Raw genomic sequence first — 21,163 nt, 5'->3', positions numbered from 1 at the left:
AACTTGTGCCCATTACCTGTACTCAGTCCTTCCTCATGCCGAGACTCAGTCTTTCGTTATTCTGTTTTCTATACATTCTACACACATTGAATTATTATGAACTTGCTCAAAGTCACCAAGCTATTGAATCAAACGATTAAACCAATCCTACTGCAGGGCACGTGTGAAAGCTGGCTCGGAAGGCAGGCTGCCTTCCTGGTTCCAAAATCCTGAAGAAACAATCCAGTTAGTCCCTGGACTGTGCTCGCGAGCACTGACCCAAACATATGTCCTCACTCACGGCAAGCGCAGCTACTGGTGTGGCAGACAGGCACAAACACCTCAGGAAAAGGGACCCACATTTCCCTAATTATCTGCTCAGGTTCTCAGCGCCTGTCACTTTAATTTTACACATATTTTCTACAATTCCAGGTAGTCTTTGCAAATTACGTAAGAAAATGATTCAAGTCCCCAGAAAAATGGAGCTACTTGGACATAAAATGACGGAATTTCCACACTGTATTTTTCTTCTACATTGTAATGTCTTGATGGCACCTCGTGATTCATAGTTCTTGTCTAATTATCAGGGAAAGTCAGGCTAGGTTCCCGCAACTCTTGGCCTGGGCTGCGGTGGAAAGCCTTCGGCCGGCTGGGTTGACCCAGTAACCAACGATAGCACAGCATACTCCTGCCTTGGATAGGATTAGAATCTTTCTCTCTAGGAAATCCTCACACTGGGGAAAAATGCTTCCTGAATGTATTTGGAAGATGCATATAATTACAGATATGTCTCCTGCGAGGTCTTTTACTCCTTCCTTAGAGGGCTTCCCTTTCAGTCCCAACCTGAAGAACTGGTTAGCTGTGATACACAAGAGAGATTAGTTACTATTTTCTTGTGCAAAGTGAAGAACAGGTTCACACTGGAGATTTCTAGTTCATCTTTAACGGCATCATTTCAATACTGAATTGCAGGCCAAGTTCTGGAAGCTGTATAAACTACACCGCTTCAAGCTGGGTGTGGTGGTGCACCCGAGAGAGAGGCAGGAGGATCACCATGAACTGGAGGCCAGCTCACCACAGAGAGCTCCAGGCTAGCAGGCTCTCTTGCCTGTTGCAAGGACCTTCAGGACAGAATGCTCCAGGCCAGCAGGCTCTCTTGCCTGTTGCAAGGACCTCCTTCAGGGGTCAATAGGAAGCGGTCAACTCTACCCTCACAGAGCTTCCATCCTGAGGAGGACAAACAAAGAGCAAACATCCAGAATTGAATTTAAAGCCAAAGCAGCAGGGGATTAGAATTTGAATACAAATGTCCCCCATAGATTCATTTGCCAAATGTTTGGTCCCCACATAGTGATAGTATTTGGGGAGGCTCTAGAAACTTGAGCAGGAACTTTAACTAGGAGAGGTCACTGGGAATGAGTCCTTGTGGATATCTTGGCCCTGGCCTCTTTTGGCCTGGTTCATTGCTTTCTATCCTCCATTAAGTGAAGGATTTCTTCCTATACACACTTCTGCCACCCAGCAACCAAGAGCTGAGCCCTCCTAAGCTACAAGCCAAAATAAACCTGTTCTCCCAAACTTGTCCTCCCAGGTGTTGGTGACAGTGACTACCACCAGAAAGGATGGCCATTCAAAGGGTGTTTTTGTGAGAGAGGTGCCCAGAAATCAAAACACTGTCCATGCCCATCTAGTTCACGCCTCACAGGCACAAGGGCAAAGTCCCTATGCTGAAGCAACAATCTCGAGGCTTAGTTATTTCATCTTTAGAAAGCAAAGTCTTCTGAGCCATCTAAATTATGACAAAATGTAGTCATTTTTAGCCAGTAGCCAACTGTCCAGAACCCATCTGCCCACTGTCAACATTGAGAGGGGTTTTCCTTAAATAAGTTCCATACTGCTTTGCAGGCAGATCTGGGGCTAGGAGTGGGGAAAGACTGCAGGACAATATAAGAATTTCGTGAGCCAGGAGTTTTTAAACATTTAAGCAAACGCTGAGGATTTCCATCAACAGGGTATTAGGTAATTTGAACCAATTCAGGCTGAACTGGACAAGATAAAGATTCTTAAACAATCTTAACATATTACTAGATCTCTATAACGCCCGACGTTGGGTTCATAGGTATAACTTACCAGGCATAACTTGCTTGAGGATAATGCTGCTAATGAGATAAAACTTCTGATATCAGAGCTGATGAGATGGATCAGTGGATAAAATGCTTGCCATGCAAACATGAGACCCTAAGTTTGGTTTTTGGTGCATACTTGTAATTCCAGTTCTCAGGGAAAGCAGAGGCAGAAGGATTCCTCTGGGTTGACTGACAAGCGGGCTCAGCCCAAGCAGATAGCTCTGGTCACAGTGAGAGACTCTCATCTCCAGGAAACAACAACAAAGAGGGGGACAGGTCATGGGGAAAGACAACGAGGTTCATTTCAGGCCTGTGAGTGTGTGCACGTGCGCAGCCATCAAAACATCCTGATGTCATGACAAAATAAGCCACAAGTTAATGAGGCAGTGATTAATAAAACCACACCAATACTTATCAGGGTTAGTTAAGTGGCAGGTAGGGCTTTGTGCATAAAACACGATATGCAATTAGTGCTTCAAAACCAGGCCACCAGACAGATACGGGATGAAACCGAATGAAGTCACAAGGCCTCTTCCTGGCGGAGCTGAGGTGTGCACCCAGGCATCTGGCGCTAATCAACTCTCCAAAGCACCGTACTCAATCAAGATCTCTTGTTAGGGGTGAGGAGGATTTTCCTTTCAGATTGGGTCACATAAATACCCTAAAACATAAAATAAAACTTGCAGTCTATTGAAGCACTTTTGATATAAGAGCACCACACATTTCTAGTCACGTGCAGCATGTATGGAATTTACTGATCTGCCACCCTGGACCAGTGCTCAGAAAGTTAGCTCAGCTCCGAGAGCAGAGGTCCAAGTAGTAGCTCAGACATCAAAAGAATTGGTGCAAGGGCGGAGAGATAGCTCAGCTTTAAAGACATTGACCGCTTTTCCAAAAAAAAACCCATTTTCAATTCCCAGCACCCATAAGGCTGCTCACAACTATCTGCAATTCCTGTCTCTGGGGATCCGACTTTATCTTCTGGTCTCCTCAGACACTGCACACACACCTGGACACAAACATACATGCCAACAAAACACTCACACACATGACAATAAAAATAATTACGCTCAAACTCAGCGACGATATTTATTTTCCCAGGACAGTGTAACAAACACATGAATTGGACGTTAATGCTTCTGCTAAAGATGAGATGGGTAAATATGGCAGTGTTGGACTTCAACAATGACAGCTTCCCTTACAAAATCTGCTGTATGGAATACAGGATCCTGTCTACAACCTGCCTTAGGTGGACACTACTGTCGCCTTCCCGCTTCCTCTTGCCACCTCGTTTTTAAAAGACTAAGGCACTGTGGTAGACGGTGTAGCTCAGTGGGAGAGTCCTTGCCTAGAACGTGTGAAACCCTGCATGCCACCCCCAGCATCACTCCCTACCCCCAAAAAATTAATTCTGAGGTGCTGAAGGAGAGAGGGCCTGCTTTTGGTCCCAGCCGGTTTGGGATTCTTAATATAACATGATAGAAAGAAGGAGATAGAGATCAAAGGAGGACGCTGCTGAGAAGAGTCTCGGAGGGGACCTGGGGATGAGAGCAGAATGTGGGATTAAAGGGCCCCAAACTCAGTACGTCCTGTATGAAACGGTCAAAGACTAATACAGAACACCAAAAAACAAAATAGTTCCAAAGTGGGAGATTATTAATTTTTTAAAGTATTGGACTCTGTGTTCCAGCTCTTGTTGCTTTTAAAAATTCTCTACAAATATCAATGCTGCCTAAACTATCTTCTTAGTGGTCAGATTTTTAAAGAGTAAAAACAATTTTATAAAGATTATAAGCAGGTATAAATACCTACCACCTATACCAACTGCTTCAATATGGACATCACAGGCAATTGGCTAACTGTGCTGAAGCAGGGGGATCACAGCCTAGACAATATGGGTAGGATCAATCTCAAAAAGTCAATAAAATTAACAAAATGATTTATGAAAAACAACTACTCACATGAGATAACTTTGCATACAAAATTAGAGCAGAAAAATTCTAGGAAATTGGATACTTTTAAGTTGGTGATATCTATAAACTGCCAGAAACACTCAGCAAAAATTAAAAGTCCCTTTTTCATTGTAGGGAAACACTATCAACATCAAAACATGGGCTTTTGAAGGGAAGTGTCAGAGAAATCAAGTGCAGGTCCCAAACTCAGAACGAGGCCCTTGAATCCCTGTCCCTAAACTGTATCGCAGACTGCCCTCTTCACAGCCCCACACACACCACACAGCAAGACTGGACATTACCCAGAATGCCCAGGCTGACAAGACGGCGTCCTGAAGCCATGGTGATCTGGAATCACGGAGTTTGGAGTTAAGGAAACTCATTAATTCAACAGGCCTAGGCCTTTGTCTGCCGGTTGAGTAAACTCCTAGTCAGGGGCTGAGTGACTGCTCCCAGGACCAGGACTCCTTGGTAGAATCCCTCATTAAACCTCTGTTTGAGCCAAAAGAAGAGTTTCCCTTGGCTTTCTCTTCTGTTATCAGAAAGTAGCAACTGACATGTTGTGGTCTTAGAATCCGCTTGTGCCTACCATTATTGAGGAATAGTTGGGCATAGTGTATGGGTGTGTATGGGTACTCCCAGCTCCTCGGGAGGCTGAGGCAGGAGGATTCCTTGAGCCTAATAGTTTGAGGCCAGCTGGAGCAAGTGAGGACTGCAAACTGATCATGTTTCTTTGAGTCATATATGTGTGTGCTTATACTACATATATGTTTACCACAACAGAAACTGACACGGAGACCCATCTAAGTGCGTAGTAAGTTGCTCAGAGCCAACCTCAGACCCAGTGCATCCCAACATAAACAGCATCTCACATGAAAAATAGTTTCTAAAGCAGCTCAATTCAGAGAGTAGAATTGCACTGTTCTCCATTTTTGCAAATCTCTTTAATGTCCGGCTTAATAAAAGACAGCTGGGTTTCAGACCTCCTTCTGCATTTAATTTGTTACAACGCATTACTCTGGTTAAAAGACATGAAGAAATGTGGCCTCACACAGACACAGCTGTCCCTAGGTATCTTCAGGAGACGGGTCCCAGGGACCCCACTGCCATCAGGCAAACTCGAGGCCCTCATGCAGACGGCACAGCCTGCACACATCCCCTCCAGGTACTTCTCATCACCTCTAGACTACTTATGATGCCTAATGCAGGGTGGCTATTGTGCAGCTTTTCTACTGAATTATTTGGGTGATATGATGAGAGGTTTGGTACAGATGCAATTTGTTTTACGTACTTCCGACCTGTGCTTGGTTAAAGCCTCAGCTATGAATCCTGCAGCAAAGCAGAGGGCTAGCAGTCTCGGCAACTGGGAGCTGCAAATCTCAAGTCTTCCCATGTCCTCGTCCATATTCTACCTCAGATCAACAAACAATCATTTGTAAGGCTTTTTGTAACGCTGCCTCTGAGTCACAGAATGAAATTTTCATACTCCAATGCATTAAAATCCATCACATCCTTCCAAAGTCCTGAATCATTTTAAAGGGAAAATAGTAACTTTATGAATGAGCAGGGATTCTGGCATAAGCCATCCTGGCTGTGTGATCGAGGGTAATATCACCAAGTCGTAAGTGCCATCAACAAAATACACTCTTGATCTGATGCCCAGGGCACTGGAGCTCCATGGTCTCTTTCTCAGTAAAGCCCCATGCCAACATGGCCAAGAGACAGCAACAGACAAACCCAAACTGAAGTGTTCGCCAGCACTTTCCTAAAGGGTTAAATCATTAAAGGACCAAAGACCAGAACCAAACAGAGGAACCTAAGGAAATATGAAACCAAAGGCAACATGAAAACCTGGAAGGATTCTGGAAGCGAAAAAGAATATTTGGATAAATAAATACAAATAAAGTCCAAATAAACTGAATACTTTTTGAATATTAATATAATGTTAATAATATCACACCAGGCTTTTTTTTTTTAGCATAGTTTTGACCGCAGTTCTGTGGTTATGCCATCATACAGCGAAGCTGGGTGAAGAGCACAGGCCTGGGTGTTGGCTACCTAACTCTTTTGTTAGATGTAAAATTATCTAAAAATATAAAGGCTTTCCGAATCAGCTGCTCTGTCCTGTACTCTAAATGTGAAGAATGTTTTGATTCATGTATCAGGCACTGATTTGGAAAACAGTGATTTGCTGAATTTTACAGATTTGCCAGGTAAGACACCTCATCACGCTGTCTCCTTGAAGTCACGCGTTCATAGCAAAGTAGTTAACTACAATGGCATTGCCACGGCCGCGGTGACGCAAGTTCCAAGTTGTGAACTTTGGTTCAATAAGATCTTACTATTGGCAACAAATATGGCTAATGGTTTTCCTTCTAATAAAAGACTCCTTTTGTACTTAGAACTGCCTGTGAAGTCAGGAGGAACATGGTTTGTCCAACGTTCCTTCAGTTTTCCTCAGGAAAATGGTGGCTCATGAAAGACAGACCAGTTCAACCTACAGCTCAAACAGCTCAGGATGCTGCCGCCCGCTAACGCGAACTTGGAGGCTTCTGTAGCTCATTAACAATATAAATGAAGCCGGAAATGATTTAATGTAAATGGGTGTTGGTCAGGCAAGTGCCCTGATTCCTCTGAGGTGCTAGCAGCTTTACTTAATCTTTTTAAGACTATCACACCCTTAAAAGTTAGCCTGGTTTGAGACACCTTAACCTTATTAGAAAACTATTTTGACCTCACAGATCCTCGGGAAAAGTCTCAAACTCATGATCACGCTTGGGAGAACCACTGGTTTGTAGAATTCATCTGCCCGTCAAGGTCAGTCGCGACCAGGGAGTGGAGAAGCACTATCTAACATTCTCATTCTTATGATTAAAAACACCCTAATAAAAGCAATGTAAGAGAGAGGCTTACGTCTAATGGCCTAAAGTTCAAGGAGACGCAGTCCCTCACGGTGGCGGCAGGCAGGGAAGCAAGGTGGCAGGAACAGGAGGATGGCTGGATACACTTCATCCACGTCAGGAAGAGCGGAAAGGAAACGGAGCTGGGCGGAGAACTCCCAAGCCCCACCCCAGTGACTCATTCCTCCAGCAGCCTCCTGCCACTTTTGAACGCTCCACAATCCCCAGCGGCCTTCACTTCTGAACGCCAACATGATCTTTAGCAGCCTCTGTTTCTGAACGCTCCACAATCCCCAGCAGCCTCTGCTTTTGAATGCCCCACAATCTTTACAAGTGGCACCAAGAGCTGGGACCATTTCACATTCAAACCACAACAATTACTCCCTTTAATAAATGTGTACCAATCTAACAGAGTCATTGCTCACCTGGATAAAGTCTTTAAACAATCACACTCGGAAGGTAAAATCTCTATGAAATCTTTTGGTCACAAATTCCCAAAGACCCTTCCCTGGAGTGATTATGCTCAAGCAAAATTTCGCTGGAAATCTGAGGACCTAAAGGCATGACATTTGACGTCTGGATTCTGAGACTGACCCTAACTCTGACTTTTAGTCCAAAGCCACAAGGATTCTCAATTTAACCACCGTGAAGAGACACTATGACTCTCAGAAGGCCGAGTTGAGCCTCAGCTAGACACATGTTCCTTACAGTGTTCAGTGTATCTGAAGTTCCCGTGACAGAGAACAAAGCCATCCTGACCAACTTACTTTACAACTGGTCCAGTAGTTCCCTGTTCCTGAACTCTCAGGCTCCTTCTAGCTACTGTGAATGTGAACTGCCATCATTTAATGAAGATGTTTGACAGAGGCAAAATAAAGCTTTAAATTAGGTCCCTGAACTATCTAAGAAACATATATGGGGAATATTGCTCATACTTGAACACACTGAAGCCTCCCAAATAAACTGCTGATGGTTAGGAATGTGTCTCCGGGATAGGGCACATGCTTAGTACACGAGACACTGGAAGAAACACACACACACACACACATATGCTTAGTGCATGACACCCTGGAAGAAACACACACACACGCTTAGGACATGAGACCCTGGAAGAAACACGCGCGCACACACATACATGCTTAGTGCATGACACCCTGGAAGAAACACGCGTGCACGTGCACACACACATATGCTTAGCACATGAGTCCCTGGAAGAAGCGCGCGCACACACACAAAGAAAGGAAAGCAAAGGAAAAATACATACCAAAACTACAAACATAGAGCAGAAATTTTTTAAAAACTAGAAAAAAACAGAAGGGTGTACCATGTTCATGAACAGCAAAATAAACACAATGAGCTACAGACTCCCAGCAACTAATTCTCTGTCTCTCTCTCCTGGACCCTTCCCCCACTTCCATGTATTTAAATGAGAAAAAAAAATGGTTATTTTCTAAAACAGCTAAGTTAAAGCCTTTAAAAATGACAAAATAAAAGTCAGGTACTGGCCGTAGGTACAGCTTCACTGGGATACGCCAGTCCCCGACACACGTCACTTTCCCGGAGTAAAAGTGTATTAAAGCTGAAACAAACGGACAGCAACAAAAACCGCGGGGATGTAGAGCTCAAGAGCAGAGTGCAGACTTGGCATACATGAGGCCGTGGGTTTAATCCGCACACAGCACATACCCACCACAAAGTTATCAGTTATCAACCCCTTCTGCACAGCAATGAGAGCTTCAGTCTCATCAGACTACTCCATGAAGTGGTCTGGGAAATGCCTGCAGAAAGATCCAAAGTTCAGTCCCTGGGGCCTAAAGGTAAACAAGGACACCAGTTGAGCTGGGGTGAGCTCGGTCCTTCCTCCAGACTCACCCTCTCTGGGGGACTCACGAAAACACTTTCCAGTAGATTCCAAACTGAGCAGTCAACAGAAGTAACAGCCCTTCCTGGGCCTTTCTTGGGTTTAGGAAGATCTGACAAAATCATGAAAAGGCTCGGCACAGATCTCTGAGATCTTCCATTAGAATTCTTTTCTTTTGAATCAGGTTAATAAAGTGCAGTTTGGTCTGGCGGCTGTAGCCACTCACTCCTTGGCTGCCCGAGCAGGGAAGGAGTGGAGGTCCTGGGTCTTGGAATATTTCTGACGGCTGTTTTTAACACAGGCTCCAGCAGCTCTCTTATTTACTTGGACTTGCTTGGCTCTTAGATAAGAACTAATTCTTCCTGCTTTCTTCCACAGCACTGCCCTCCAGCAGAAACTGGTGGTCACTGGAAAGGTCTCAGATCCCCTCATCTTTAAGGGGCCTCAGGGTACCACTACCGATTTCCTAAGTCATCTGATGGAGCTAAGTCTGGGGACTATGATTCTGTAAGATACGCCAATACACCCCCAAAAGAAAAAGAGTATCAACCTTCTTTCCCCTTTCCCCTACACCGCTGGGACACAGAATTTCAAATCGAGGGGTTTTTAACCTTTTCCAAAATTTTAAGCATTATTTTCCTAGTGCACTACAAATGTATATTTTTCATTTTTTCCTGCTTACCCCCTTTAAATAGGCTGTAAACATGCTGAGTGTTCTTTCTAATGGGGGCAGGTATTTTTGGTAAGACTGCAGAAGGACAGAGGCTTAGGGATGTCAGTAAGTGTCCGGACACCAAGCCCCTAAAAGCCTAAACCCCATACCTCTAAACATTTAATACTCAGGACCTAAACTGCTTCGAGATCAAACTGCAGCTCCCTATCCATTCTCTGAAAGGCCCTTGGAAATTTAATTAATTAGTTAATGAATGTTAAGTAATTGTATTCTCTTACTAAATGAAAACCACACACAGCTTCCTAAGAGTGTCCTCTGTGTATTCTGCATTTTCAGGGGCCACAAAAGCTCTGTCACCTGGAGCTGGAACAGCGAACTGACAATTCAGGGAAGAATAAGGCCAAGTGTGTTTCTCCACAAAGCACAGTTACGCCCCTCTTGGCCCAGCTCCAAAAGGCAATTGAGCCTGGAAGGTCGGGCTAATCTCTGCCAAGGCTCACTACAGGCTTCAGGTTTTCCAGCATGTGCTTTGCAAACAATCTAACAATTAATTAGTGCTTGTGAATCTGTCCCCTATCATTAACAAACCACTGCCAGACAGTCTTTGATAGCATCCTCTAGAGCTAATTAATCCTGGCAAGCAGGACGCAGGATTGTGGGGCACCCACCACAGTCACAACTGAGACCCGGAGCTGTTCCTGCCAACAAGAAAGGTAGGTGCTGGGGTCAGGGCCCACTCTCCAATTAGATCATTAACAGGCCTGAAATTCGAACAATTTCTTTTGCCAGAAAGACTTTTTTTCCTGTATGACATTGTTTTTAGGTCACCTCCCCATCCCCTCTCCATACCCACCCCCAAAAGAGTACCTTAAGAAAATAAAAATACAGTTTCTCTTTTGCTCTTGATCCCTGTCCTCCACCCTCTCTTCTTCCCTCCCCCACTCTTAGCTCCCTACCTTCTATTCAAAGAATCCTACACAAGCCAAGATGCCCCCATCTCATAAGCTCAGCCATGTGTTGGGCAGTTTATCTAGTCTTCATGATCTTAGGCCACTCAGAAACCTAGCCTGCTCCATATGCACAGCCCACAAAATAAACACATGGGGAGGGGGGCTAGAAAAAGAAATGGGTGGGGGGTAGGAGTTTCCTGGGGAGAAGAAGAGAAAATACTACAGCAGTCCTCTGACCTTTCCTAGTTCTGTCTCCAAAACAGAAAGACGGCCTCCTGAGGCTGATGGCAAACTCGGGGTTGCACAGGCCTTTTAACACCAAGGATGAGGTTTAAGAAAGCAAACCAGAAAGCCTCCCCCTCCTCAAAGGCACACCGTCTCTTAACGCAATTACAACTATCAAACAGTATTCCAGAACGTGAGCCTGTGGGACATGCTCACAGGACTGGGGAGATGCCTGAGGGATTAAAGAACCAGCTGCAAAAGTACACAAGATCAGATCCCCAGAACCCATGTAAATGTTGTAATTCCAGCCTCCGAAAGTAGAGGCAGGATACACAGAACAAGCTGGCTAGTAAGACTAGTCCTATCAGTGAGTTCTGAGTTTGATTGAGAGACCTGCCTCACTGTGTAAAGTGGAAGTGTGATGTCGAAGGTGGGCAGTTCCTCACATCAGCCTTGAGCTTCCACATGAATACCCACATGCATGCAAAACATGCATACATCCACACATGTTCAAAACATGCATACACCCACACACATTCGAAACATGCATACACCCACACACGTTCAAAACACGCATACACCCACACACGTTCAAAACATGCATACATGCATACACACTTGCATATACATATAAAAATGATAAAAGAGAAAAGTCACCCCATCATATTCTTTGGCTTAAATCCTCCAAAGCTCCATCTCAAGGGGTGGGGCCATCCTATGGCCGAAAAGGCCCTACACGCATTGTATGGTCCTACATCCAACACTGCACCTCTCTCGCCCACCCCAAGATTTTTTCAGCCCACAGTCAGTTCTCCGACTCAGTTATCCCAGCAGATATCTGCACTGCTTGCCATAGCCCAAGCACTTCAAGCTCCCACCTCAGGACCCTTCTGCTACCGTTCCCTCTCCAGAGAGTCGTTCTGCTCACTACCTTCCATCTTTTGTACAAACATCAAGTCAATGAGGCCTTCCCTGACCATATTCATTGTCTGTGGAGTGTGTGTGCATAGATGGGGAGATGGATGAGTGGGTGGATGGATGAACAGAAGGATCAGCAGCTGAGTGGGTGAGAGGTGGCAGGGTGGACTAATTGATGGGTGAATGGGTAGATTGATAGATGGATGGATGGATGGATGGATGGATGGATGGATGGATGGATGGACAGATGGACAAATGGGTGGATGGGCAGATGGATGGATGGATGGATGGATGGATGGATGGATGGATGGATGAGCAAATGAGTGGATGGGTGGATGGATGGATGTGCTTTTGTATGATGGGTCTTGCACATTAGATGCCTATAGTCTATTATTGAGCTTCAAGCCCAAATTACAACTTTATTTTTTAATCAATTTTTTTGGGTGGTATCACGATAAAATCCAGGGCCTAGTGGAATTGAGGCAAGTTTTTTCCAACTGAACTATTCTCTTCCTCTTCTGTTTTTGATAGAGTTTCAGGAAGTCAACAATGACTTTGAACTCCCTGTGTAGACAAGGATGACCTTGAACTTCTAATCATCAACACTTGACCTTGTAAGGTCTCGGATCACAGGCATGCACCATTCAGATTGTTTTATTTAGTAGTGGAGATTAAGCCAGTGCTTTGGGCACACAGGGCAAGCACTCATCTCTCTAACTGAGCTTTAAATTGCTCTCCCTTACCAAGCTCTGTACCCTTGGCCTTTGTCCAGGGGAGACTGAACTCACTAAAGAGGCATAATTATTGTTTCTGCTTCATTTCTCCCTACTCCAGACAATGAACTGTGTCCCCCGTTATTATCTCCAACACCCAGAAGAGTGTCTTAAATACAGGAAGTTCTCAACAAATCCTGGCTGAATAAAGCAACCAATTAGCAATTTAAGAAGTTTAACTATACAAAAAGACCTTGGACAAAAGCACTGACTCTTAAATTCCACCCCTTTCTGTGCCTCAGAAGCCAGCACAGTGCCTGAGACTTAGCAGGTTGCTCGTGATCTCTTGACAAGAGCACAGGTTTTATCTAAAGCACAGAGGGTATCTGAAAGTTTAAAGCCAATGCAAAATGATGAATGGTCCCTGCTTCTGCTTGCAAAGGCACAGGGCCAGGTAGGGGCTAAGCAGCATTTGCTCTGCCACACAGTGTGTGTCGCTGCCAAGTAGCAAGGATCCGTTATATAATTCCCTCCGTATACAACTGTGCAGAACCATAAACTTTAGCCATTACACAGCTGTCTGGGAGCATGCAGGTAACTCTGTCCTGGCAAGAATGTTAGTCACCGTTCATAAAGCAGAATGCCATTGGCATCCTGAAATAATTCAAATCATCAGAAATACGAGCAGGGCAGAAGCTCCACAGTCTAGGTACAGATGGAAGAAAGAATAAATGTGTGCTGCTGACGAATCTGACATCAGATCTGTGGACACTCTCACTTGCTGTCCTGCTAACCATTCACCCTTCCCATTCTGTGGGTTTATCTAATTAACTCCCCAATCAAGAAGTTGTTAGTAAACTGCCTTGCAAACACACACACACACCCTTTTATTAATAGCTATCATGCACACACCATATACACACATACCCCATACATGCACGCACACACCCTTTTATTAATAGCTATCATGCACACACCATATACACACATACCCCATACATGCACACACACACACACACACTTTTATTAAGAGCTATCATACACACAACATATACAAACATACCTCACATATGCACACACACACACACAGAGTACAAGAGAATCTTTGGGAAATAACTACTCACTGCACCATCTGTATGTGTATGTATGTGTGTTGTTTTGTGGAAAGGAGAAAGGTGATACTTCATCACCTCCAGATGTGTGGAGTAACCCCCACAGAGGCACAGACCAAAGGCAGGCCACTGCAGCTGTGCGGATCTTTTTTTAAAAACTATCATTTGCTCTTTAGAATAGATGTAATAGGTATGACAGTCAAATGGCTCAGCATGTAAGGACCCACAAGGACTCTCCCCACCCCAAGTGGACTTCTGACTTACACGTGCTGTAGTACACACGTGTAAACACACACACAGACATGCACAAAACACAACACCCTAAATAAATATAATTAAAAATAGAATAAGTATAAAATTTAGTACCCTGGTGTTGGTTCATACTTTACTGACAATAGGCTTTCTCTATATATATAAAAAAGAAATATTAAACACTAAAGTAAAGAATTGAAGACAAAAATGATTACAGGCTGGCTTAGTTACATCTCTATCCCTAAGAAGAGTCACTGTGAACAGGGAACTTATAGAAGAAGAGGTTTATTTGAGGCTTACAGTTCTATAGGATTAGAATCCATGATCATCTTGGCAAAAACACAGCAGCAGGCAAGACACTAGAGCAGTAGGTGAGACTTAAATCTTTACTGAAGCAGGAGGCAGAGAGAGACACTGGGAATGGTGCGGGCTTTTAAAACCTCAAAGCCTACCCCAGTGACACACCTCCTCCAGCAAAGCCACACCTCCTAATCCTTCCCAAACAGTTCCACCAACTGGGGACCACATATTCAAATACATAAGACTATGGGAGCTATTCTCATTGAAACCACCACAGAAACCAAACCGACTCCTGTGTCTCAAGACCTCAAGGTTGGCCTGAGAAAGTATTTCTCAATCTGCTCTGAACCTTTAAGACTCCAACGCTTGATCTTTTTTGTTACTGTTTTGGCAGGGGGGTTGTTGTTGGTTAGATGGTCATCTGGTCCCCATTCTGAAATCTATGGGCCATTAATGCAAAAGCCAGAGAACTCACAGGACAAATAGGCAAAAAAAAAAAAAAAAAAAAAAAAAAACGAGGCGCATGACACAGTGGAGTTGTCAGCTCTAAAAAGGAGGAAGTCTTAGCCCTGCAGCTCACACAAGAGACCTCTGATCGCCACACGCCAACCACAGCAATACACCACACACACAGACATAAACAGTAATAAATAAATTGGGACAAGTGATTCAGGTATTAAATATGCCACCTCACAATATAAACACATATAATGTACATATATTAAACACCACGTTGGACCTCACAAACATATCTTACTTATCAATTAAAAATAAAATTGAAAATTGAGTGTCAATATCTTTGGGACAACATAATAGAAACAGTATAAACTCTGAGTTTCATTTTGTTGTTTTTCATTTGCTTATTTTGTTTTGGGGAGGGTTGAGGGGATTTTTGTTTTTAAATGGTGTCACATAGTCAAGGCAGACTTAGCCTTGAGCTTCTCACATAGCTGAAGATGAACACCTCATTCTTCTGCCTCTGCCTCCCAAGAGCACGGAACTTTGACGACCACTTCTCCACCCCTCTCCCACAGGGCTGTATATTAACTTAGGAATTTATTTCTCAATGCATCTGCACTTAATCTTCCACATTGGTCTTCTCATTTGTAACAGGAGTTACAATATTGGCCATAGAGCCAGTGCCAATAACAACAGCAGTGAGCAATGCTGAATGCCCAGGTCATGAGTTTTCTGTAAGGATTGAATGAACAAATCTATGTCACCTGCCAAGAAAGGCATCAGGCTGCAGCTTGGGGAGGTGAGGTGTTGTGTGCTTGTGTGGGAGGGAGTGGTCTCTAGCAGAAGATGCTAGAAGTTATCTGTGGAAGAACGTTTGAGCTTTAGCTGGACCAAGAATTGAATCATCTTTCTAAATTACTCACTCATCTGAGCCCCAACATTCTCGCTCTAGAAGTGAGACTGAAATCTGCCTACCTGAGGCTGCTGGGAGGTTCAGATGAGATGGGAGCACAGAAAGCATCTTCAAACAGCAGCTATGATAGGATAGTATCATTGGCTTAGACACTCTCCACGCTGACAGCTCAGTCTGCTCCAAACCTAGCACTGCCCATCTAGCACCTCAGCTTGCTGTCTGTCACCAGGACACGGGACTTCAAGACAGGAATGAGAAGCCAGCATCACCTCTGCTCACCTTGGCAGACCTGCTGACCGGGCACACCAGTCAGCAAATGCAGCCAAGACTGTGTCCTCTCGCCAAGCCGACTTCCCTGAATTTTTTCTGCATGCTTTTTTCTCACTACCGAGACTGTGGAAACACACCCCTGATGAACACTGGCAAACTTCAGACGCAGCAGCTATGACTCTTTAGAGATGTGTAGTATGTCTTTAAAATGAAAACAGACTTGAGCCTGCACTGGCAAGCTTTCTGCTTTCTCGGTGTGAGACAGATTACAGGATCTCCGAAAAGGGGCCAGTCAACAGCCTACGGTGGTTTCCAATCAAAAGGCATTCTGGTTCTTACATGGTGCATCTTTCAAGAACGGCACCCTCCTGCCCACACTGCCGTGTAATAACAAGGAAGAAAGGCTGGGAGGAAAAAGATGAACGAGTTCTGTCAAACCAGCTGGTAACCTGGTCATGGCTGCCTACAGCCTGCCTACTTTACCTTCCTCTTCCCCAACACAAGTAAAGGGAAAAAGATTTCCACAGAAGAGCCCGCCAAGCCAGGGGTCAACACACAAAACCCTGCTGTGCCTCATGTGCTTGCCCCTCCCTGTGATAAATACACACAAGACAACTTTTACTTCCTTCATCCCTTCCGCTCCCCATCCCGGTCCTGACAAAAGGCTACAAGGCTCTCTGTATGACAGGAAAATCAACAGAAAGCAACCTAGGTCACGACATCTGTTCTGGTGGCACGTCCCTACCTTCTAACCAATTGCCACACTGGTGGCTACTCACCTGGTATTTAATCAAGCCAAGAGTCTCATTCATTCCACACACGGGCTCTCCTTCTGGGGACCCCATAGGGCAGCAATGGCCTGCATTCAACAGTTAAATACCTAGGCTCAAGTGCCAGGTCGTCTAAGTGAATCTCGGTTTCTTATTTGTAAGATGATTATAGCATGAATAATAAAAACCCATAAACAGATATTGCGGTTCAACCTGAAGATCAGAAAAGCAAAGCAGCCAGCCAGTGCGGGGTGTGGAGTCTTCAGAATTTATGGAGACTGAATCTCGCCCACTTTTGGTCTGAGGCAGAGGTAAGAATCAGTGGTTGGCTGCTTTGCTTCTCTGATCTTCAGACTGAACCCCAATATCTGTCTCTGGGTTTTTTATTATTCATGCTACAATGATCATGGAGTGGGTGGTCTTCATAGCACACACACACACACACACACACACACACACACACACGGCACGCACGCCTGTAGTCCTCCTACCTGGAGACTGTCTGTACCCTCGGCATACAGGTGTATACCTTGAATCCTGCCACTCAGGAGGCAGAGGCAGGTGGATCTCTGTGTGTTTCAGGAAATAAGAAAAAGAGGAAGGAAGGAAGAAAAGAAGGAAGGAAGGAAGGAAGGAAGGAAGGAAGGAAGGAAGGAAGGAAGGAGAGGGACGGAAGGAGGGAGGGAGGGAGGGAGGGAGGGAGGGAGGGAGGGAAGGAGAGGGAGGGAGGGAGGGAGAGAGGGAGGGAGGGAGGGAGGGAGGGAAGGAAGGAAGGAAGGAAGGAAGGAAGGAAGGAAGGAAGGAAGGAAGGAAGGAAGGAAGGAAGGAAGGAAGGAAGGAGTTAAGAGAGGAAAGAAAATCCATCTTAATCCCCACGCTGAACGCCTTCACTAATGATACAAAACGAAAGTGCTGACAGAGAGTTGCCCTAACAGAACAAGGATGGGCAGTTCAAGCTCGCACACTGGCAATTTTAAAACAGAAACCCAAACTAACAACTTTCTTTCAAAATGTTTGCCATGGTGGGGGGCGACATTCTGATCCCCAGTCTTCCACATCAGTTTCTGCCAACTGGCCTCCCCACAGTCTGTCTGCAAACAGCCCCCGCTGTCTGCAAAGCCTCTGTGGTCAGATGCTATCTTCCATCCACCACGCGAGATGTAAAATGTAAAATCTGGATCATCTATCCCCCAGTTGCCCAACTTCATGTAAAGGAACTATGTCTTCATCTCTCACTTTATCTCCTACAAAATGTCACAAATAATTACACCTCATCGGAGGTTTGATTACATGAGCTTATTAAATTAATTTTTACTTGTTTTTATATGCTATAATCATTTCGCCCAGAGGCTGGCTGTAGTACCTATTTAAGTCGGTATTGTTCTTGTTGAGAACTGACAGTTTCCAGACCTGAGCCAATGAATTGCTTTTGTACGGCTCATTGCGGAACACACACAGAGCAAATGACGACAAAATAGAGCAAATTAATCTTCCAAATTAGTCACATGGCCTTGACGTGAAACGCTAAGATGCTGGTAGGCAGGATGAGCGTCCTCACATGGTCATCTGCTCCCCAAATGCCACCGGTCTACTCTGATGGTCTCCGGGAAACACAAAGTGCCCTCCCCCTTTCTCCCTTCAGTGCTGGAGCTGGCACTGCAGACCTCACCCAGCAAGACAAGAACTTCCAGCCGCCTCTTAGACCTCTCTTGACTTCATAAAGAGTCTTTACTAATGTCTCTGAAGCGGCTGAAACTAAACACCCCCTGCCCAAATCTCATGATGAGAGTGCTACCTCTATCTAGAAGATCTACTTAAATAAATTAATTAATTAAAAAAAAGAAGATCTACTTGTTTTACAAGAATATTCTTTGAAAAGAATAAAAAGAACCATAAAATTCTTATTTCGCTATTATCTACACAGGTACCAGAATCAAGCAGGCTCCTCGCAGTCTGCCAGCCTCAACAGAGGTAGCTGGGCTTCCGTGCTGTGACGTTAGAATGTCTAGTCCCAGTCTCGTAAACTACAACACAGGCAAATACATTATGGACCTGAGTGGTAGTCAAGTATTTTATTTGCCTAAAGAACATAAATATTTGTGTTTTACAGAAAGATAACATGGCCTAAATATTTCTCATCAAAGAGACTGAGGAGGGGAAGAAAACAGGAAAACAGGCACTCAAGGCGATAAGAAGATGAAATTCAAAATGAGCTTTACCAGCCAGACAGGAGCTCATCAGGGCGAACATGGTAGTGATCACGTGGCGAGAAGTCACTGCCATTTCTCCAACGTGGGTCCCCTCCAGTCACGGCAGCCTTTGGTCTTTCAGGTCGAAGGCGAGCTTGGCAAGTCAGAAGTGGCCTTAAAATCCCTCTCTGTAACTGTCAAATTGTCTATAAAAATAAACAAATTTCAGTAAGAAAACATGGTGTTGAAATTTCACCAACAAGCACACATTAAATGTTAAAAGTTAAATGGAGAATTTCTGAAAAGAAACAATTTGTCAAGAAACATACCAGGACAGCACTCAGGCAAATTAGGGTGGGGACGGGGATTATTTAACAAAGACGTCATAGAAAATAGTTTTGAAAGTGACATGTTTATACTTGACATTCTAGATATCTGGGGAGTTGGAAGGGATTGTTTGAGACAGGGTCTGTTTTTCCCAGACTAGCCCAGCACTCTGGGGTTCAAAAGTCCCTCCTGTTTCAGCCTTCCTGAATAGCTAGTATCACACTCAGGCAGATCTGTGGTCCTGTGTAGAGTTTTCTGGACCATTGCAGACACTCCAGGTCACCTGTCCTATCCGCAGCAGGCAATGACATGGAACGCTCAGCTCAGAGTGCCAACAGTAACACTGGACATGTAGCTCAGAGTGCCAGCAAGCAGAAATAGTTCCTAGAAACTGAGCCGCGTGCCAAAGTGACAGAGTTATCACCAAGATTGAATTCAATTACACTGAAAACTGATCTGGAAAACACACACATAGAACCATAAAAGAACAAAGCCCTTTCACCTTTTCGCCAACATTAAAATGCAATAAAGTCTTCACCGCCCCTCTGACCTGTAGAAGACTCGGACCTGGGCCAGGAGATCTAGAAGGCTCTTTCTAACCCCGTCCTATCTAGAGCCCTGTCAGGGTTTTATTATTGCCGCTTTTGTGGTGTGTGTGAGCGTGCGTGTGTGTATGTGTGTGCGTTGTTCGCTTGAGACAAGGTCTCACTGTGTAAGCTAAGCAGTTCTGGAGCTCACTATGAAGAAAAGGCCAGGCCAAAAACTCACAGTCACCTTCCTCTGTCTCCTGAGTTCTGGGATTAAAGGCATGAGCACCATGCCCAGTTGAGTTTTGTGATTTTTATATGTATGTTTTGGGAGATCTGTTGTTTTGTTTGAGATAGGGTCTTGAAATGTGTGTGTGTGTGTCTGTGTGTGTGTGTGTTTGTGTGTATTGTGTGAGAAAGACAGACAGAGAAGAGAGAAAGAGAGAGACATCGAGCAAGCACAGGCTTAGAAAAGTGGCTCCCAGATCATATACAATCAATCATTCAGTCAGTCATCAATGTTAGCTATTTTGATCACTGCTCCATTCTCTTTAAGGTCTTCTCACTGATAAACTGGAAAGATCAGGGTGTGGTTATTTATGTAATTCTTAGCTACTACCAGCAAGTTTTGCCTATTGCAAAGGGGAGAACCTACAGTAAAGAGCAGGGCAACTGAGAGAGAAACGTGGCCAGCGGAGCTGAAGGCCCAGAGAGCAGCACGGTGAGCAGTCACAGGTGGCGCGAGGCTAAGTTAGAAAAATGATTTGGAAGCCACGCAATTAGCTTCAATGGCCCCTTGAAGCCTCAGATTTCCGCCACCATCTTTCCTCGGTGTATCAGAGAAATGGAAATATCTATATCTATTAACTTAAGAACTGAACAACGAGGAAAGTTTGTCCCAGTTTTTCCTCTTTGAGAAACTAGATTTCCTAAATGGGTTAATTAATAAAGAAAAGAATCTCTCTCAAAGGACACATTTCAACAAATACTAGCAGAAATTTTAATAAAGCAAAACCCATAAGGAGCTGGAAGAAGATGGCTCGCAGGGGGATTTTTACGGGCCAATGGCCACAGGCAGTACAGGGCTCACCCCTGCCCCCACTGCATGGGACCCATGGGGCTGGGCTGCATTAATCCAGGAGCCACCAGTTCTGAGGGAACCCATGGAAAGGAAGGCAAGTGATTCTATTAAAAATATGGACTGCAAATTGCTGACAAGAATATTGGGCAATTATATAATTATTATACAACCGAGCCAAGCTAAACAGATTGATGCCCAAAGCAAACCACAGCAAGTTCACGCCGGATCTCAAGACAGTGCTGAGGAAGTCCAAGACAAGTTGGAACTCCACACAGCTGTGGCAAACAAAGAGGGGGCCTTCTTTGAGCTAAAGTCCCTCTTTAACAGAACTAGTCCAAGAAGAAAGCAAACTGCAGAGAGCTTTGGTCTAATCTCCCCAGGGTGGTGACAGCACTCTAGGACACGGGAGACTAAAAAGGGAACCACATGAGCCCTACCTGGCTAATCTCCAGCCAACACTCAGAGATTCAGTCCCTCGGCAGAATTTGGGGGAAGCCAGGCCTCCGAAAGTTGAAGCTTTCAAATAAAATCAAAAAACACAAGCTTCTCTTTTAGGTGAGGGTCTGTCATATTCATTTGGAAAAGACCAGGGGCTGCTGACCCTCCTGGGACTCATGAGAGATAAGGACATACATGAAAAGGCCCACTGAGGTCCTGGAACAATTT

The 21,163-nt window shown here is 44.6% G+C and overlaps 1 protein-coding gene across 2 annotated transcripts in view; it reads right to left on the bottom strand.

Moving 5' to 3' along the window:
- Tgfbr3 (transforming growth factor beta receptor 3) overlaps window positions 1-21,163 on the bottom strand; it is a 176,791-nt gene that overhangs the window by 136,156 nt on the left and 19,472 nt on the right. For both annotated transcript variants that reach the window (XM_057772958.1, XM_057772959.1), the window contains one exon: window positions 18,593-18,768. In XM_057772958.1, the coding sequence (XP_057628941.1) occupies window positions 18,593-18,656 (64 nt within the window). In that variant the 5' untranslated portion in view covers window positions 18,657-18,768. The remainder of the gene's footprint in view (window positions 1-18,592; window positions 18,769-21,163) is intronic.

Source organism: Chionomys nivalis, chromosome 6 (assembly GCF_950005125.1).
Source record: "Chionomys nivalis chromosome 6, mChiNiv1.1, whole genome shotgun sequence".
NCBI lineage: Eukaryota > Metazoa > Chordata > Mammalia > Rodentia > Cricetidae > Chionomys > Chionomys nivalis.
The sequence above is the reverse complement of the archived record's forward strand: the minus strand, read 5'-3'. Positions and strand labels throughout refer to the sequence as shown.